This window comes from Mustela lutreola, chromosome 6, assembly GCF_030435805.1.
Source record: "Mustela lutreola isolate mMusLut2 chromosome 6, mMusLut2.pri, whole genome shotgun sequence".
In the NCBI taxonomy this organism is placed as follows: Eukaryota; Metazoa; Chordata; class Mammalia; order Carnivora; family Mustelidae; genus Mustela; species Mustela lutreola.
The window spans coordinates 98,892,983-98,912,790 of record NC_081295.1 but is presented as its reverse complement, the minus strand read 5'-3'; the positions used below and the strand labels follow the sequence as shown (position 1 = coordinate 98,912,790).

At 41.2% G+C, this 19,808-nt stretch overlaps 1 protein-coding gene across 15 annotated transcripts in view; it reads left to right on the top strand.

The window, feature by feature from the left end:
• PKHD1 (PKHD1 ciliary IPT domain containing fibrocystin/polyductin) overlaps window positions 1–19,808 on the top strand; it is a 475,577-nt gene that overhangs the window by 80,594 nt on the left and 375,175 nt on the right. For all 15 annotated transcript variants that reach the window (XR_009354742.1, XR_009354743.1, XM_059178234.1 and 12 more), the window contains 2 exons: window positions 5,387–5,606; window positions 12,421–12,571. Coding sequence is in view for 13 of the 15 variants with exons in the window: in XM_059178234.1 (XP_059034217.1) it covers window positions 5,387–5,606; window positions 12,421–12,571 (371 nt within the window). In the remaining 2 variants the exon portion in view is untranslated. The remainder of the gene's footprint in view (window positions 1–5,386; window positions 5,607–12,420; window positions 12,572–19,808) is intronic.

Here is a 19,808-nt window from a genome sequence, read left to right as displayed (position 1 = left end):
ATTAAGAGTGTATCTAAAAATGATATTCTCCAGTTAACTGCATTTTTATAATCAATGCTGTACTGACTCCCAATTTTTCTATCTGTTCTTGGGAAGGGGATTTCTCTGTTCCCCACCTAAAATGTTAGATAGGACTGCCTATTAAAAGGGTTCGTATTCACCTTTATCATATTCATGGCAATGGAAAATTTATTACCCATGTTCTTGATGGTTGTCATACAATGGTGGAGAAGGTAATTGTGAGTTCTGAATATTAGTTTCAACAACAGCCTTAGACATCATGGGGAAGACAGTCTCTTGGCCTTGTTCTGAGGTGGAACTGTGAAAACTTCTGCTTATTGGAAGTACTAGCATAGGGATCAGAGCAGTGAGCTGGATATCTCTTGCATATTTGCCTGGTGTGCCCAGTTCTGGAATTCTTGTTAGAGGTGAAAGAACCAACATGAACACCACCCTCTCACTCTGTAATGCCCAGGTATTTACTCAGTAGAACACCATGATCTCTCATTGCTTGAAGTGTCACAGCATCATGTAAATTGAGGTGTAGGAAGCTGTGTCTTTGTTAGAGAGAAAGGTAAAAAACTTTGATAATCCCATTCTAACAATGGGTGATTACCCTCTGAGCTTCAGGAAAAAAGTCAAAGGGAAGAAATTGCCATTATCATTAGAGGACCAGCTTAGTCAGGTGATGAACTTGTTTGTGTAATCATAGATTTTGTACCTATGTGCTTAGAAACAATTTGTGCACATGCTTTCAGAAGAGTGCTTTTGATGATATTCTTAACTTGTGTCTGCAACTTGAATGTGGGTGAAGGATTTACAAAGTGATCAAGGCATCACTTTATCTGAGCTTGGACAAAAATTCCACAATGTGTAACTGGTGATGGCAGTTTATATTAGATTGTCTTATCCAAGAAGGGGAAGGAGGAGGAAGGGAAGGGAGAGAGAGAGAGAGATGGAGTGATGATCCTTGTTTAAAATTCAAACTAGGAAAAAAAAAATACAAACTAGAAATGGAGTTTCCTATTACCACCCTATATATAAGCGGAGCTTTATGGAAGAGAGATGTATTCCACTGGAGATTCCACAATAAGAAACTTAAGATACAGTGGAAGATTTAAGTTTAAGACGTTGCCTCTTTTCTTCTCCAATCGCCCTCCTCTGCGTAGACCAGGGCTGGCACAGGGAACATGCAAAATTAATGCTTGATGAAAGAATAAATGAATTGGGAAGTTGGGGAAACAGAAAACCAAGGATCCATATTTCTAGGTTCCAACATTTCACTAATACTGCTACAGTCTTTTAAAAAGGCTTTCATACATACACAGCTTAAGTTAATTTACTCTTTAAAGTTCCTTGGCATTATGTCAAGACACAATTTCAATTAGAAGTACAAAATAAAAATCATTGAGGTTTTTTGGGAAGGTAAATTGTGATATTGGAAGTTTGACAACTCCTAGAAGAAGAGGAATAGAAACTATTATATTTTAAAAGATTTAAGTTTAGAAACGGACTTCTTAAAATGCCTTGATTTTTAAAAAAGGAAAACAGAAACAGGAAGCTGTAAATCTGACGATTGCCACTAGGTGACACCAAACACCCACTGATTGTGCAAGAGTGGCTCATTTATTTGGGAAATGGATAATTGGACTTTTTTTCCTCTTTCATTAAAAAAAAAAAAGTCTTTTTAAGGACTTTTAATTACAGTGTCTAAAAATGGAGAAGAACTGGAGAAATCTAACTCTATTGGTTTCTTACTTCAGACCTCAGATGGTATTCATGGATTCTATCAACTTCCTGAGTTGAAATAAAACATTTTGAGTATGTTTGTGTATTTTTTTTTTCTCTAGAAAGTAGCTCTGTAATGGACATCAAATGATCAAACAGGATGTGTTTCATTAATTGTCAGAAACTGCTAATAATTCCTCTACTTTCAGATAGGATTACATATAACCAATTTAGTTAAGAAACTGTTACATTTCAAAAGATTTTTGAAGTGGACTGTTAGCTGTGTTTCTCAGTTGCTATTGTCAGAGCAGTCTATCCTTTACTTAACTGATTTTCCCCTGTATTCCTTTTTTCAGACTTAATCAACCTTTCAGAATGCTGAATTAATCTCAGTCCTCCTAACACCGTGGTTCTCAATGGTATTATTACTGAGAATTACATTATTATTGAGAAAATCATATTATTTTTTAAAAAGATTTTTTTTAAAGATTTTATTTATTTATTTGACAGATGGAGATCACAAGCAGGCAGAGAGGCAGGCAGAGAGAGAGGAGAAAGCAGGCTCCCCGCTGAGCAGAGAGCCCCATGCGGGGCTCCATCCTAGGACTCTGAGATCATGACCTGAGCCTAAGGCAGTGGCTTAACCCACTGAGCCACCCAGGCGCCCCAAGATTTGTTTATTTTATAAAGACACACACACACACACACAGAGGGAAGGAGAAAGGGAAAGGCAGAGGGAGAGGGAGAGAAAGTCTCAAGCAGACTCCATGCTGAGCACGGACCCTGATGTGGGGCTCCATCTCAGGACCTGAGATCATGACCCAAGCCAAAACCAAGAGTGGCCCATTCAATGGAGGGAGCCACCCAGGTGCCCCGAGAATATCATCTTAATGTTGTTGCTGGAGTAGCAGCACCTGGGAGTTTGTCAGAAATGCAAATTTTGGAGCGACTGAGTGAATCAGAGACTTGCCAACAAGTCAACATTTTGACATTTCTCTTCTGAGCCCTCTGTGAATTCCTACCTTTCCCCCGCTAATTTGAAGCCTCCAACGAGGCAGCTCCTCTGTGTTCTGGTCTTCTCCGGGTCTTCAGAGGACTGCCTGCTTAGAGCCTGGCACCATCTTTATTTTTACAACCACGTTGCTGTCTTGCTGTCTTTATAATCGTGCTGTTACCTACGATTATTCCAAGGATGTTTCTTTTTCCTTTCCTCCTCCTCCTCTTCTTCTTTTTCCTGACATGCTTGTGCACAGCTGGGCATTCCTCATCTGATATTTACATGAGTTTTCTTATTTTTTTTTCCCTGTGGTTTACTGCCTTACTATTTTCATTTGGTTTTTGGTTTATTTCTGTAATTTCCCTAATTTACTAAGGTCACTTTGAGTTCTGACCCACACTCTGAGTTTTATTCCTTAGTGTGACTTTGCACACTAAAGACAGTGGTGTTTCTCATTCCAGGCTGTGGAAGAGGGCCTAGAACTCTACCCTCCCTAATTACCGCTTTCCTTGGTCTCCTGCCACAGGGCTGCTCACTGCTCATGGGTTTTCTCTCATCGATGGGGCAGGGGCGGTAATAGGGGAGCTCTGAGGAAGTGCTTTTGGTGTCATCTGTTTTTACCCCCCCCCCCCCCATTTGTGCTTCTAACGAAAGAAGAATTTTACTCTTTCGTTTGATGGGTTGCTAAAAACATCTTGTTCACTGAAATGAAAATACTTCATATTTTTTAAAAAAATCAACAAAATCTTTGATGTTCATGGTGTTTGCATTTGTACCTTGAGTTACATGGAGTGACTTCTTCATGGGAACTTTAATTTTTCCATGAGGCGTGAAAAGCTACAGTGATTAAAGGTTACACTGTTTGATTTTGTGGCAGAAACTTCGATTCTGACCCCAGCCCTGGGTACTTTTCAGGGTCCACCATGTCACTCTGCATCCACCTAATCACCTATAATGAGTTCTTTTTTTAAAAATATGTGTTAACCATATGTCTGGTCTAGGGCTTGCTAACTGGAAAGTTCTTATGTTTTGTCTATCCACCCAAGGGTCCTATTGTCAGCCATCTTTATGGCTGTAATTCATCCTGAATATATTCAATTCACAGAGAACCTACTATGTGTCAGGTGCTTTGGAATGTACCAGCAACCATAATACTATTTGGATGTGACTGAACAACTGTAAACCTTCTCACATGTGTTTGTCTCATGTGCCCCTTGTTGCACGCAGTGCTGGGATATAGGTAGAGCAGCCTGGGTTCAAGCCCACAGTCCTTAGTAGTATTGTTGCAAACCTGTATTGACAGGTTAGCTGTGGAGGTAGAAAGCTGGAGGGATTTTTATTTCTTTTTCTTTTGTACTTTATTAAAGTTTTCAAACAGAGCAGCTCCTAAACCATCTCATGTAGAGACTTGTTTATCTGCCTCTTAAAGGTAATTGCCAGTCTGTCTTGTTGATGCTTTTCACATTGTGTCTCTTGACTGAGAAAGAAGTAGTCTCAAGATCAAATGATTTCAATAATTGCTTTTCTTCTTCATAAAATGTTAATTGTCAAAATGATGTAAAAATCAAGGACTTCTGTTTATCAAGAGATCCCATCAAGAAAAGAACCTGAGACGGTATGAGCAACCATATAACCTTCTAGGATTAGTACCAAAAATATATAAAGAGCACAAATCATTAAGAAAAAGACAAAAATTCCAGTGTAAAAAAAGGGCAAATGACAGGAAGAGGAATTTCACCAATGAGGAAATATGAGTTCTCACATATAAGAAGCTGTTTGACCTAAGAAGTAATAATGCAAATTCAAATTGAGCTTGCAAAGGGATGCTATTGTATTTGTACCGAACTTGTCAAAATTAACAGTCTGATAATCCCAAGTGCTGACAGTTATGTGGAATAATGGAAACTCATGACCATAGTTGGTAGACTATAGTAAAATGGCACAAGCACTTTGGAACCAAAATGGCACTATCTTGTAAAGTTGAACTGGTAGCTACCCTATGAACAAGTAATTTTCTTTAAGGCATATACCCTAGAGGAAATTTAGTATGTGTTTGTAGTAGCAAAAAATGGGAAATAGCGAAAGTCCATTGGTAAGAGAATAGACAAACTGTAGTAATTTTACACAATGCAGTATTGAACAGCAGTGAAAAGGTATTCCCAAGTTTTATGTGATAATATGGTCCTTGATAAATCTTGGAACTGTAATCTGAGTGGAAAAAAGTGGGTCCAAAAATTGACATGTATTCTATTGCATAAAATTCAAAATGAAGTGAAACTCAACATTCTGTCATTTAGGAATACAAACCCATGTGAAAAAGTGATTTAAATAGTGTAAGGGATTGTTTCTGAAGATGAGGAGGAAGATGATGGGCTTGACGAAGAGACAAAGATTTGAGAGCATCACAGTAGTTTTAGAGCTTATGTTGGCTTGTAGAGTCATATGAGTTTTTCTTATTATGATGATTCATATTTTATAGAAATGTTACTTATATTCTTCTGTGTGTTTTGTGTACATCATGCATGTTTAAGAAAAGTCAACTGATAACTTTATTTTCCTTGTGGTCAAGGGACCACACATGAAGTGCATTTATGTAACCGTGTGAGGCCTTTAGTTCTTTCTGTGGTTGCTGCCTAACCTAATAGTGAGTATTTCCCGCAGTGTCCTTGGCTTTCCTGTGTGGCCTGAAGCATGCGGAGGAGAGCTGCGAAGCCTCCAGCAGCAGCTATGTGCAGTGTGATTTGACATTCGCTGTGGGGACAGAGACATTGCCCCAGTCATGGCCCTACCTCTACATTTGTGAAGAAAGTCCCCAGTGCCTCTTTGCACCAGATCATTGGACAGAGTCAGCCTTCCCATGGTTCTCAGGCCTCTTCCTCAGGTAACCCTGTCCCCTCCCTCCCTGACTTTCTGCACACATCCATGGTCAGTGGACAGATGGAACCATCAGGAACTGCAGGCTGGGTGGACATGGCCCCCAGGGCCTATCACTCTTGTTATAGGGACCATTCCATTGTGGATTCCAGCCAGCCTGCATATCAAAGCATCTCCTGTCTTTTCAAGTGTTTGAGAGAACATCTGAAAAATCTGCCCAGTAAACAGCTCGCTTTGTTCTTGCTTAGATTTTAATATTTATCTTCTGGTCCAAAGCAACATCTGGTGAATGCCAATGGGGAAAAAGATTAGACATTATGAAAAACAGAAGGCTCTTTTCCTTTTTCCTTTTTCTTTTCTTTCCAAACAGATTCACAAATATGAAAAAAAGTCATAGAGAAATCCAGCAGATTGCACAATGTTTATTCAAAAGAAGGGGGGATGTGCAGGCAGAATTACGGTAGATCTAGGATTTAGAAGCCATAAGCTTGCGAAGATTTTTTGAATTTAAAAAACAAACGAACGAAATCAATACTGCCACTTTCCAGGTAAAACCCCCTTTTCTAAACACATTTAAGGAAAACCTGCGATCCTATAGATGACTCAGGGCAGCCTTCATTTCAAACAGCAGTTCTTTTCCCATGGACTGTGGTATTTCAGTGCTGAATGTTGCCCTGCTCTCTTCTTTCTTATGGAGATAGAGTGATCACACCTGTTTTTTTTTTTTTTTTTTTAAATATTTCATTTGTTTATTTGTCAGGCAGAAGGAGAGAGAGAGAGAGAGCACGCATACAAGCAGGCAGAGGCAGAGAGAGAAGCTGGCTCCCTGCCGATCAAGGAGCCCATGCAGGACTCCATCCCAGGACCCTGGGATCATGACCCGAGCTGAAGGCAGCGGCTTAACCCACTGAGCCACCCAGGCGTCCCCACACCTGTTTTTTTTAATAAAGGCCTAGCTTCCCATTCAAAATTAAAACTAAACAAGACTCATTACCCAGAATGAGAGAGATAACCAGTACTTTTTCAAGACAGCCTGTGTTTTAGGACAAATTCATCATCCTCATGGGAGAGAGGTTTATGTTTTGTCAGAGGAAAGGAGGGGCCTCCTTGGCTGGTTGCTTTCTAGAAAGCATGAAGAACCTTGTTTAGGTCATACAGAGAATGGTGTCCTGGAGTTTGCACTCAGGCAGGACTGGATTTCAGAACTCACGAATGCTGGATACCAAGAAGCACACGTTAGATCCTAGCTCCGCTGAATTTGAAGACTTTTCACGAAATCCCCACAGCTCCTCTTTGAAGTTCTTCCGTCTTCTTCTCCACTCAGGAAGTCACTGATGGAAGAGCTTCTGACCTTGTGAAGGGATTGTTAAAAATGATGTCCTTCCCTTCGTAATGATATCATTTGGCAGTATGCACTCATAAAATTCCCCATTTCCTGTGTTCTAGTATTTCACTTTTAGGATTTTAAGAAGGCAGTTAGAAAGATGTAATATTTGTGAAAAGCTACATTTTTTGAAGTTTTAGGTATAATGACAAAAAATTTGAAATGAAGTGTTTAATAATGAAAGACGAATCTAAATACTAATATCCTAGGAAACCTTTAAAGATCATGACAAAGAATATTTAACTGAAGAGGGAAATGCTTACAAAATGTTGGGAAGTGAAAGGAACATGTCATAAAATAGTGTATCAATTTAATCTTTTAAAAAAGATTTTATTTATTTATTTGTCGGAGAGAGAGAGAGAGAGCGAATGCACAAGCAAGGAGAGTGGGAGGCAGAGGGAGAAGCAGGGTGCCTGCTGAGCAGGGAGCTTGATGTGGGGCTTGATCCCAGGACCCTGGGATCATGACCTGTGCCAAAGGCAGACACTTAACCGACTGAACCACCCAGACATCCCCGTATAGTACATAGGTTTCTATACACATATAGTGTGTGATCAGAAAAAAGACTAGAAGGATGTATTCTTAAATGTTGAGCGCCTACCCTAGGTGACTGGAGTGTTACTTATAATTTTTTGTTGAGTTTTTATGTATTTTTTTTTTCAGCGAACATGTGCTAATTTAATAACCAGAAAACACACTATAATTAAACAGGGGGAATTATATGCCAAATGGCTTGATTGGTTCCTCTTAAGATTATCCTTGTGAACCTGGAGAACTACTTGCCATTAGCTTTGCAAGGAACCCATTTTCATTAAATGCTTTATCCTATCCCCTTGTCAGCCACTACCTCTATGGATCTGATGTCATTTGGCAAAGGCAGATGTGTGTATATGTGGCAAAAACATGCCCAGTTCATCCATCTATCCATCCATCCATCCATCCATCCGCCACCCATTCATCTGTCCGTCCATCAGTCCATCTACCCATCCATCTATCCAGAGTTTATCAACTGTCAATTGTGTTGTAGATACTGTGTGAGGAGTTGTAACTCAGTGAGGAACAAGATGGCAAAATCCCTGCCTTTAAGGGTAGAGGAGGGAGCTGTGCAATAAACAAGATCACATGTGATAGGGGCTATAACAGGATAGAAAATCATGGGGGACTACCGTATACAATGTGCTCAGGGAAGACTTCTCTGGAGTCTTTTGCTGAGCTAAGGAGAAGCAGCAGTCACCATGGATGGTCGGGCAGTGGGGGCAGCAGTGCAAAGGCCCCATCACATTTTATGAACTGTCAACGACCAGAAAGACAGGAGTAGAGTAGGAGGGAAGGAAAGTTCTTCACAGGAGCTCCAGGAGTTATTTAAGGTCTTGGAGGCTCTAGTAAGGAGTTTAAATTCTATTTGAAGAACACATTAAGTATCTTTCCAGAGTCACACAGTCCAGCCTTGGCATTGTCAGGACTGGAACCCAGTCCCCTGGCTGACAGTGTACTTGGCACAATGATGTGCCTTCAGCAACAGGGATGAGAGCCTGGGATGAGGTGTGTGGTTCAATGAGATTCCAGAACCACCAGAAGAAATTTCAGGCTAAGTGAGGGAAACATAAACACTCCAAGTGTTCTTGATGCCTGTCCTAAAGAGTGTGCACATGACTACTTGCTTACAGACCAACTGGAAGAGCCACAGATTAGGACTTAGGAGACTTAGGTGTTAGAAGTCTCTTTGCCGGCCATTTGAACCAAAAATGTTTACCACATTCCCTCAAAATAAATATTTATGTGCATGTGTGTTCAGGCACAACTATATTATTTACATTTATATGTGTCTATATGAACACATATATTTACATTTATACTTAATATATGGGATTATTGTGGAAGAAAACATGGAATAGTAGCTATTAGGAAGCACTGAAATTTCATAAATTTTAGTCTATTTTTGATATCCTGGTGTCTCTGCTAAGTTTGATGATGGGTTTTTAATGAAAAATAACCTCTAGTGAGATTACCAGGGAAAAATACAAAAAGAAATATGATCTAAAGCTTGTAAAAAAATCTAAGTTAACAAGTGGTTTTAACTCTTTCAGAGCAAGAAAAGAACATGGTTAGTGTGGACAGTGCATTGCCACTGGCAAAATGAGAGGATTGCTGGGTGACTTAACCCACTTTCCTCTAGTCTTTGCTGACGAAGAGCCTAGAGAGAGTAGAAGAAGGCTCATCAGCAGGGTAGAAATTCAAGACCAGAAAAGGTTGTAGAGAAGTTGGTCACTCCTTTCCTTGAGTTCAAGTCTATATCCCAAGTCATTTATATACTGAGTACAAAATACCTGCTTGTAGGATTGAGGATCGTTCATTGCTGGTAGTGAACGTGAGAGGGGGCACACAACAGGTAGGGGAGATGGCCTAATACTCCCTCACTTGCCTAAGAAGGGATAAAGGGAATTCTAGAAATTTAGACACCTAAGCTTGTGTTATCCCTGACAAAAATTCTACAATGAATTATTAATTATATGGTTTGTGGGCTTTCAGAAATAGAAGTGCCGAGCTCCCTTGACTTTCAATGGGGTTATGACCTGGTAAACCCATTATAGGTGGAGAATACCATAAGTTGGAAATGCATTTAATACACTTCACGTACCAAACATCCTAACTTAGCCTCACCTCCCTTAAACGTGCTCAGAACCATTACAGGAGCCTGCAGGTGGGCAAAATCATCTAACATCTAACACGAAGCCTATTTTATACAACCGTGTTGAATATCTCATGTACTTTCTTGGCTACTGTCCTGAACATGAAAAGCAGAATGCTTGTATGGGGACACAATGGCGATGGGCATATTGGTTGTTTATTTTCATGATGGTGTGGCTGCCCGGGAGCCGCAGCTGCCCAGAGTCATGAGAGAGGATGGTACCTTATATCCCTAGTCCAGGAAAAGATCCAAATTCAAAAGTGGAAGTATGGTTTTTACTAAGTGCTTGTTACTTTTACACTATCATCAAGTCAAAAGATCATAAGTCAGACCATTGCAACTCAAGGACCATCAGTAGTTTATCTGGGTACCAATTCATAAGGAATGTGGTGGTGGGGTAAACTAACTTTATTTCCTTCTTGATATAATTATAAGTGATTTCTGGTGGAAATACATAGAGAGAGCCTCTCAAACTCTTCTAACAACCCCTAACAGCAAAAGGAAGGTTCTAGTTGCAAAGCCCAAAGTGGTCTGCCGCAAGCTTCAAGTGGCTTTGAAGTCAGGTGTTTTATTTGAAAAATCCATGTGGACTTTGCATTCCATTCAATTGTGTTTCCATATTTATCTAAATATTCCATTACATTTTAATTTACAAGCTAAGCTACTTTGCTTTTCTTTTCTGAAACTCTGAGTATGAGTAACACTTCAGGACTGAACTTTGTATTTTCCCATGGCTCTGTCTGCTCCCTGGATCATGGCTCAGCTAAACTGATTTGTAGTTGCAAGCTCCAGGTTCAAAATGCGTTTGAGCAATGGGTCCATATCAGTGAGATGACATGTAATTCCCACAGTTACATTTCAACAATAATACTGCCAACATTACTACCACAAAAACTGTAACAAGACTCTGCCTTTATCGGCACCTGCTGTGTGCCAAATTCCTTGCAAATCACTTTGTAGGCTTCATTTCACCCCACCCCACAATGCCTATGTAAAATAGGTACCTGATGATTATAACTCCATTTTATAAGCGTGGAAACTGAATCCTTCTAATGTCCTATAGAAAGCAAATATCTGCTTGGGGATCTAAATCTAGCTGGTCTGTTCCGAGTCTAATATTTGCATACTAATGCTTCTCAGAAAATCAAGAAGAACTAATCAAGAAGAATAAGGCCAAGTCCTTAGTCATTGTGGCTCCGAGACTCTGAGTTTACCGCCATCTTACTTTTGACGCGGGGCTACAAGCCAAGCACAGTGTTAGGTATCATGGGAAGTAGGACTCAGATAAGAGGAGACCACGGCTCCAGGACCCAGCTCAAGCTATGTGTGTTTAGTTCTGGGCTGCGTGATGTTCAATTATGGACAATCTCTAACAGGTCCGGAGCACAGTGGGTATGGGAGACCCGACTTAGGGGGTATGATGCTGGGAATATTTTACTGTGAAGAGAAGACTAAGTAGATGTGGTAGTTCTCCTTCTTGGTGTTTCTAGCAAATTGAGGGAGAAACCATTTTGACACTGATTTGAGAAGAGATGTTCTAGTTCGACATGATTTATAGTTTCTCAAGCAGTGACCTCTGTCCTTTCCATGGCCCTTGCAGGTCTTCCCCTGGGATCTGCCTTCTTTGTGCTGATGTTCAAACAGCATCTCAAAAACTTGAGAGCCCCGCTCCAGGAGACAGGACACCTGGGTTCTAATCTCAGAGCTGACCTACTTTTGCATTTGGCTTTATGCAAACCTCCTGATCCCTTTGCGTTACATTTTTTATGCCTCTATCTACTTTACTGGGCCAAATGAGATCACGTGGATGAAACTGTTGAAAAGTATGAGACGTCATGCTTTCTTGTTACTAATAATCTCTGAGTTAGTTGCGACAATGCCTAAAGCCAGCATTATTGTTGAATAAATATCGCTCCCACCTGTTGGGGACCATAGCCTGCAACAGCCACACTTTCACCTCCTCTCGATAGCATATTTTTAGACTTTCTGTAATGCTGCACTGCTGTTTTTCATTTTAAATCCGGTCTGGCTTCTCTCCTTAAAGCAAGAGGACTTTTAAAGCAAGTGGCTGCAAGTGTAACGCACATATATCGAATCTCCTTAGTCTGGGCTGTTAAGTAAGTTTAATTAATTTACTAAGTTAATGTTCCACTGCTAGCAACAGAGCCTCATTGCCATCAGCTGAGGAGAGGGAATTGAAAGCCTAAATGAGCTCATTTTTTCACAGTTGGAATTAGGGACCAGTTAGCCAGTTGTGTGGGTTTTCCAATTTCTCCATCTGCCCCCCGGGGGAATTCAGGCAATTCACTCCCCCAACACTAAGTGTGAGTAAGAATAGAAAGAGGGAAGGGGGAAAGAAGAAAAAAAAGAAAAAAAAAAAAAAAGAAAGAAAAAACCACCTCTGCCCAACATTTGCTTCCATTTTTGGAACTGGAAGCATTGTGTGCGCATTGCTTGTTAAGTTGCGCTTTGGAGAAGCTTTTGCTAATGTTCCTAATAGATGCGGAAGAGAGAAAGGGCTCAGTGAAAGATATTTACCATGTGCATTTTCATTGCAGGGTGTGCAGATAAAAGGAAAACAAATAAACAATAAAAGAATGGAAACAAAATTACAGAAATTTGCAAAATTTGACAAATGGTGGCCTGTAGTTGCCACAAGCTAATGGCTTGCAATGATTAATAAGAGTAAAAATAATTGCATTTCATTAAGATTGATGACACCCCATTTAACCTCCCCTCTCGTTTCAGCCCTAAAGTGGAAAGAGATGAAGTTCTCATCTATAATAGCTCCTGTAACATTGCCATGGAAACTGAGGCAAAGATGGAGTGTGAGACGCCTAATCAGCCAATTACCGCCAAGATTACTGAGATATGGAAGAGCCGGGGCCAGAACACTCAGGTATAATCAAATCTTTTTTACAGACTGATTCAAACAGCTCAAATTAAATTTGTAATATTGTGTACATTAAAAAAAACAATTTAGTCCAAATGGCAACGATATATAATATTAAATGCTCTCAAAGTTTGAGAAGCTGGTCTAATGCACAACATCTGAATTCATAGTTAACTATGGTTAATCATATATTTTCTCAAAAACAAATGAGTGCTGCCCGGGCTCTCTTAAAGCAAATTCTGAGCAGATAATCTCTTCAGCATTTTGTCCTGCTCTCCGCGTGCATGTTTGAAAGCGGCTTTCCCTGGTTTGTTTCTTCGTGAAATAAATGGCCCTCAATTTAACCAGACCCTTCTGGAAGGTTTCCAAATCACTCAGCCGTCCTCAGTCGGTGGGGTAGTGATGACTGCTGGTCCACCTGGTTCATCGGTTCTTCGGCGAGCCCAGTGGAAGCTTCGGCTTTTCAGGGGATTACGTGGAAATCAGAACGGCAAAGCACTGCTGGGACTCTACCTTAATTCATCCGTTTTGATATCATCTAAACCACTCCTCCCAGTGGCTCCCCAAAGAAAGTGCTCTTCACAGTCCCCCATGAGAGATTCCACAGCCTCCCCAGGGAATTTTCGAGAATCAGAATCAGAGGCTGAAGGCTCTTTGGAACTATATCAGATAATCTTTTACAACTCTCTGGGCTTCTCGTGATACACAGATAAAAAAAATATTTATCGAGCACCTACTCCCTTAGGTGCCTTTTTCATTATGAAAGCAATTCGCAGTTTTCCTCTTTTTGTCTTGTTTATTTGGAACAAACATTTATGGAGCGCCGATTACATGCCACACACTACACGGGATTCTCCAGTGAATGCTGCTTCGTTCAGTCCAAACTGCGCAATCCAAACTATACTTCCTGGGTCTGTACGCATTTCTTTCTTTTTTAAATAATTTCCGACTAGTGTCAAAAATGCATGTAATTACAAATAACATAACTTTTCTGTCCTTCCTTAGCTTTCCCCCCACCTTGGCCCCAGGGCCTCCCTGTCCTCACTTTCCCAGGCTCCTCATACCCCTTCCCCTTCCCTTTCGGGAAGTCTGCAGCAGCCTGTCACTTCTGGCCTCCTTGTGTCCCCCGAATAGACCTTTCCCTTTCTGTTCATTGCTCATTTTATCATCTCTGGGACTCCAGTCCTCAGATCCTAGACTCCACGTCACTCCCGTGCTCCTTTCCTGCAGTTGGCTCCCAGCAACGTCTCAGATGTTTATCACGGGGCCACAGGTCTGCGGAGCTATTTGTGTATCAGTTTGTACTGTGGAATGAGAACTCTGGGACACCACACAGTCTCTCCACCTTCCTGAGCCTCAGTTTCTGCCTGGGCAATGATGTGAGTTGTTGGGTCGCACGTGGGAGCGATGTCACTGAAAAGGAGGGGGAGGCAGGTTAGGTTGCTCGGTGCTGAAGGGTGGGCTTTGGAGCTAGACTGTGGGGACTTGGACATATCACTAGCTTCCTGGTGGACTTCAGACAAGTTACTTAACACCTCTGTGCTTCTGTATTCTCATCTGTCAAGCAGGGATAATACTAGTACCCACCTAAGAGGAGCCACTGAAAAGGCTCCACCCGCTGAGTGAACGTCCACTGTTAGTCATTACTGGGAGCGCTAGTTTGCAAGTAGTAGAGCTAAAAAAATGATACGGCTTGATTTCACCATGGCTCGCGCTGCTTTGACCAGATCGTTTTATTTCTTAGATTTCATTTAATTTCTCATTGTCTCAAAGAATAATTTTGAATTTTTTCCCCCAGAGGCTTAAATGCCATAGTCTTCTTTAAATATCTATACTGCATGTATTTATTGAGCTGTAGCCATGTTCAAGGTTCTCTGCCACGCTCTGAAGGAGACTAGAAAGAGTAACATGGGAAGAGAGGCCATAGGAAGTAGGCAAGGTTTGAGGAAGGACACATAGAGTCAACTCATCGCAGCTGGTAGGAAGGTTGCGCACCTCCAGACAAGCCCCTTCATTCAAGAGCTCCATTAACTGAGGTCCTTAAAAAGAGATGACATGACAACGGTAACACACCTAGTAATTGGGTATCCTAGCAGCCTGTGTGGCCATCAGTCACTATGGGGGAAGTAAGCCATTCCGTCTTTGGACACCAGAAGCCATGTCTGTCAAAATCTTCTAGGCTAGTGCCAGAGTCTAGGAGGCTCCAGTCCTGTGATGTCTGGTTGCCCTTAGAGAAGTTGGGATGTCTGGTCTCCCTGCTCAGGTGTGGGGGGATGACGTGTCACCTGTGTTGGCATATACAGTTGCCTTATCTAGACTTGGAGCTGGGGAAAACCAGTGCTGACAGGTGGTCATCCAGGACTAGAATTCAGGTCTCCAGGTCTAAGTACTAGGTGAGAACCTTGGAACACACGTTGCATAGACTGTTAATAAGTATTTTGTGATATAAGAGTCAAATACATTTGTGAAAGCTGGGCTAAACAAACTTTTATATATGTGTGTTTGTGTGTGTGTGTGTATGTGTGTGTGTGTATGGATATTATATATAATTTATATTTTAACCAAAGGATATTTGAGAGCATTCCACATGTAAGACATTATGTGACTTTCCAAGAGACGGTTTTTGTGTGAAGTATTATCCAAACTTGTTTGTTCATGGAACACTTTATTTTCAGAATTGAGGCTTGTATCTGTCCAGCTGTTCTCACTTTGGAAAATGTTGCTCATGCTATGCTCTTCCCCTACCATCAAGTGTGGGATCAGAGGTGGGAAAGATTATTTCCTGATGGGGCAGCTGTCTAGGTCTGCTGAAGTAGGTGACATTTGTGTCTTGCCTTCAAGAGTGGCCAGGGTTTAGGTGTTCAGTGTTGCAGAGGGAAGGTGTTTCTGGTGGAGGGACCACTATGTACAAGTCACTGAGGCAAGAGCCCATGGGAATAGCGAAAAGAATATAATGTGTGTGAAGGGGATGAAGGAGTTGTCGGTGTGGGAAGGTAGGCTGGGATGGAGTGACAGGTTAAGGGTTTGGCCCTTGAATTCATCAGGTGACAGGTCACCTTCAAGGAGGCTCCGCAGGATCACCGGTGTGCTTTAGTCACATTGATCTGGTTGCTGGGTGTGGGGTGCCTTGGAGAATCCAGGGAAGGCGGGATAGAGACAACTGAACTAAGGAAGTGATGGAGGGAATGGAGAGGATGAACACGCACAGTAATTCACACTTGCCAACTTGTATAAGTCAAAGTGTTCAAAGTTATGGAAAATGAAATGGGGAAAGTAGAAAAATGACATGATGACTTTCCAAAATGATCTTTGCAAATTTTTGAAATGTATATATATGTGCTTATGACTCCCAAATTGTAATCTCCAACCCAGAGCTTTTCTGAACTTTTGACTCCCGAACCCTAAGGCCTACTGATATCTTCACTTGGATATGGGAGTGGCACCTCAAGTCTAGCAGATTCTAAATTGAATTCCTAATTGCTGCTGCTTGTCACTGCTACTCCCCCGTCCCCCACCATCCCAGACCAAGCTGGTGGCAGCTCTGTCTTCTCAGTCGCTCAGGCCATGGAGCTATCCTTGATCCTCCAAATTCTCTATCAAATCCGTCAGGAAATTATGTTGGCTGTGCCTTTGTAACAAGTAAGCTATCATCATCACTATCATGTTTTGCTGAGCATTGTAAGCCTCGCCCAAATGGGCCCCTGGCTTTCACCCTTGCCTCCCTTCAGTTTATATTAATGGGGCCCTAATGATCATTTCAAAATAGTCAGATGACTTCATTCTTCTCAAAAACTTTCCTGTGGCTCCTGAATTCTTCTCAGTTAAAAACCAAGTCCTGACCTTTACCTAATGGGCCATTCTCTGCACCAACTCCCTCCTCCAATTTCTCTCTGCTTTCATCACTGATTTTTGTCACCATTGTCTGCTCTGTCCCAAGCCATTGGCTCCTTGCTGTTCCTGGATGATGCCAGGCTTGCTTCCACACCAAAACCTTTGCATTTACTGTTCCTTTTGCTTGAATACTCTTCCTCCTCCTCCTTTTTTTTTTTTTTTTTTTTTTTTAAAGTTACCACCTTTCACTTTTAGCTTTTTGCCGAGGAGTAACTTCCCCATTGAAGTCAACAGTTACGATCCTATTTAATACTGCAACCCAGGGCTGCTCACACCATAGATCGTGCTTGTAATTTTCCTTACTCTGTTCTTTTTTCCCATAGTCCTTACCACCTTCCAGTGTACTACATAACTTAAGAATTTATTATGTTTATTATTTAGTGTCTGGCTTTTCTTGCTAGAATATGATCTCCAAGAAGGCAGAAATGTTTACCTGATCTGTTCACTGGTATATCCCAAGTAGCTAGAACAGAGACTGGATCAGCTGTACTAATGAACAATATAGAAATGCAAATAAGGATAGTTAGAAGAAGCCGAGTCACATGTTGCTTCTTGAATCCTGTCCTCTGAAGATTGCATCTGAAAGAAAACACACACACATACACACACACCCCACAGGTATACACACATACATTTGCACACAAAGATATTTTTGTGTTATTTACATTGTTCTTCAACTTGTATTTTTTTTTATTTAATTTTTTATTTTTTATAAACATATATTTTTATCCCCAGGGGTACAGGTCTGTGAATCACCAGGTTTACACACTTCACAGCACTCACCAAAGCACATACCCTCCCCAATGTCCATAATCCCACCCCCTTTCAACTTGTATTTTTTAAAAAATCTAATAGAACTCTTTATATAAGCTCTTGAATACAGAGGAAGTTTGTTTTGCCTCTGCTGTTTCCAAATGCTTAGAAGTATGTCTAGCACACAGCAGATCTCATTAACAATTATGGAATGGATGAGTAGATTTATAAATGAAGGAATACACCATGGTCTTTTCATTTTAGCTCAGGTACATTTTTCTTTTCTTCAGAAGACATTGGTTATGCCTACTGTGTATCACTGTCATACACTGAAATGAGGAAATATATTAGAACGAGGAATCTGAAAGGATGCTGGAAGACATAGTAAGGTGCTGTAAGACTATATGTAGGTCTGAGGGACCTTGTTTCTGAAGGACAAATTGGGTTGGATGGGTAGAGAAATCACAGCAGAGTAGACACAAAGCAAAGTGAGGTCAGAGAGAAAACTGGTAGAACACAGCCATACTCTTCTTTGGCGCTCTGGGAGAAATTCCAAGCTTGAGTCAGGGCAGACATTGAGGCAGGGTAATTAGCGAAGAGGTTGGTTGAAGAAATTGTTGGGATGACACTTCCTCTCTCTCTCTCTTTTACTCCTTCTCTCCCTCCCTTTTTCCTCTTCTGCCCTCTTTCCCCCTCCTTCCTCCCTCTTTCCCTTTGTACAGGAAGTGGTTGGACCTGTGGCTCTCAAGGTGAAGTCTTAAGAGTAGTTCATAAAACAAAGAAGAATGATTTGTTTGGGAGCAGGAGTTAGGTTTGGTCTACTGTGGATGTTAGCACCACTGTTAAACTCAGTTAAACCCAGGCAGCTCTGAAACTCTTGGGAAGGCGAGGGGAGGGGCAGGAGCACAACATCCTTTCCATTTCTGCCTCCAAGGAATTCCTTTAAATTCTCTTGACTCATCCAGATGTTTTACCCAGCAATTTCAGTTGTGATAACTGGAAGAGGTTTCTCTGAACATCTGATCTGCCATATCAGTCGAAAAAGAAGTCTGAAAACAGCTCTGTTAAAGTTATCTGGGAAATGATTTTAGACCTAGATCCTATATGCATTCACATACTATTTGGAGTAAGAACAAAGTGAAGATATACATGCTATACAAAATTCAGAATGTTTATCACCTTTGTGTGCACTCTGAAAAATGACATACTCTAGCAAATTGCAAAGGGAATCCAGGAATGGAGATGATATGGGGCACAGGAACCAGTAATGAACCAGTAGCCCCCCAAACAGCAAAAAACATAGAATATTGTTGAAACATTGTTGAAAACGTGGCTGTGAAACTCAGTATAGCTAAGAACGGATTCTTAACCAGAGTCGGGGACCTGTTTCATGTAGGTATAATAAAAGGAGAACAAGAATCAGAGGCATAAATCTCTTTTTTGATAAAATGAGAAGACATGTATAACAGAAGCATTATATGAAGATGAAAAGTAAGAGAGGCGCAAATGGTTTGGTGGGGTTGGGTGGAGGTGAGTCAAAACTTTGTAAGTTCCTGCAAAGGGAAATTTAGATAAAAAACAAGACAGTTTGGCCCCAAAGAACCTTAAAGAAGCTTTAGGTTTAGAGAAATGTAAGTACCAGGAAATAGGTCTGAGGCACGGTGCTCAAAGATATATGTGTGGGAGTTTCTTTGAAATCCCCTATAAAGACTGTCTAGATCCCTAGGACACTGCTCCTGCTTCAGCCAACCAGACACCTCTTCCTACCCCTCCATCCAGGATGAAGAGGCAAAATTTGTGGGCAAATTGAATTAGTAAGATATTAGTGAGGCATTAATATCTCACAGGGAGAGGAAGATGGAAACTGGGATTGAAATTTGGCAGATGAATGGGAAGTTTACCCGCTGTTTAGAGAGAGGTCAACCTCCTCGGATCCTGCTAAATGCTTTTCTCTGCCCAGGTCAGAATCCTGCAACCCAAGTTCTCCTTCTAGAAAGGAGACAAAGGTCCTTCTTTGGAGAGATTCACAGTAAAGATCCACAGATTTTGACATTGGAAGCGTCATGAAGTCCTGCCTTCACAGATCATCCACTTAGGTTTTTCGTGCCTTGCTCTTATATGTGAATAGGTGGGATTCTGGTTTTGGCCCTGAGAGAATAAGGAGTTTTAAACCACCGCTTGCCATATGCAACTACATAACTAGTCAAAATGTATCAGATGATGGTCAGCACAAGGCTCTGATCCTTGAGAGAAGGGGAACACAGCAGGAGAGTGGTTTTCTGTCTGGGAGCACAACTCCAGACACCGTGCGCTGGGAAATAGAACCCAAGCAGAGAGAAGAGGGAAGTAGTTTCACTGGCAGGAGCAGTCCAAGATTGAAGTTCAGGGCTGCTTATGTAGGGAGCTGCTATGGAAAAGGAGGTAGAAGTAGGAGGGATAGAAAGATGTTTAATGAAATAATGACTCCCAATTTTCCAACTTTGTTGAAAGTTACAAACCCATAAATATAAGAAGATTAATGGATCCAAACCAGAGGAAACATAATGAGTGAGATCCATTATTGGAGTTCTCAGTAATGTTAAGATGTTAGTTCTTCTGT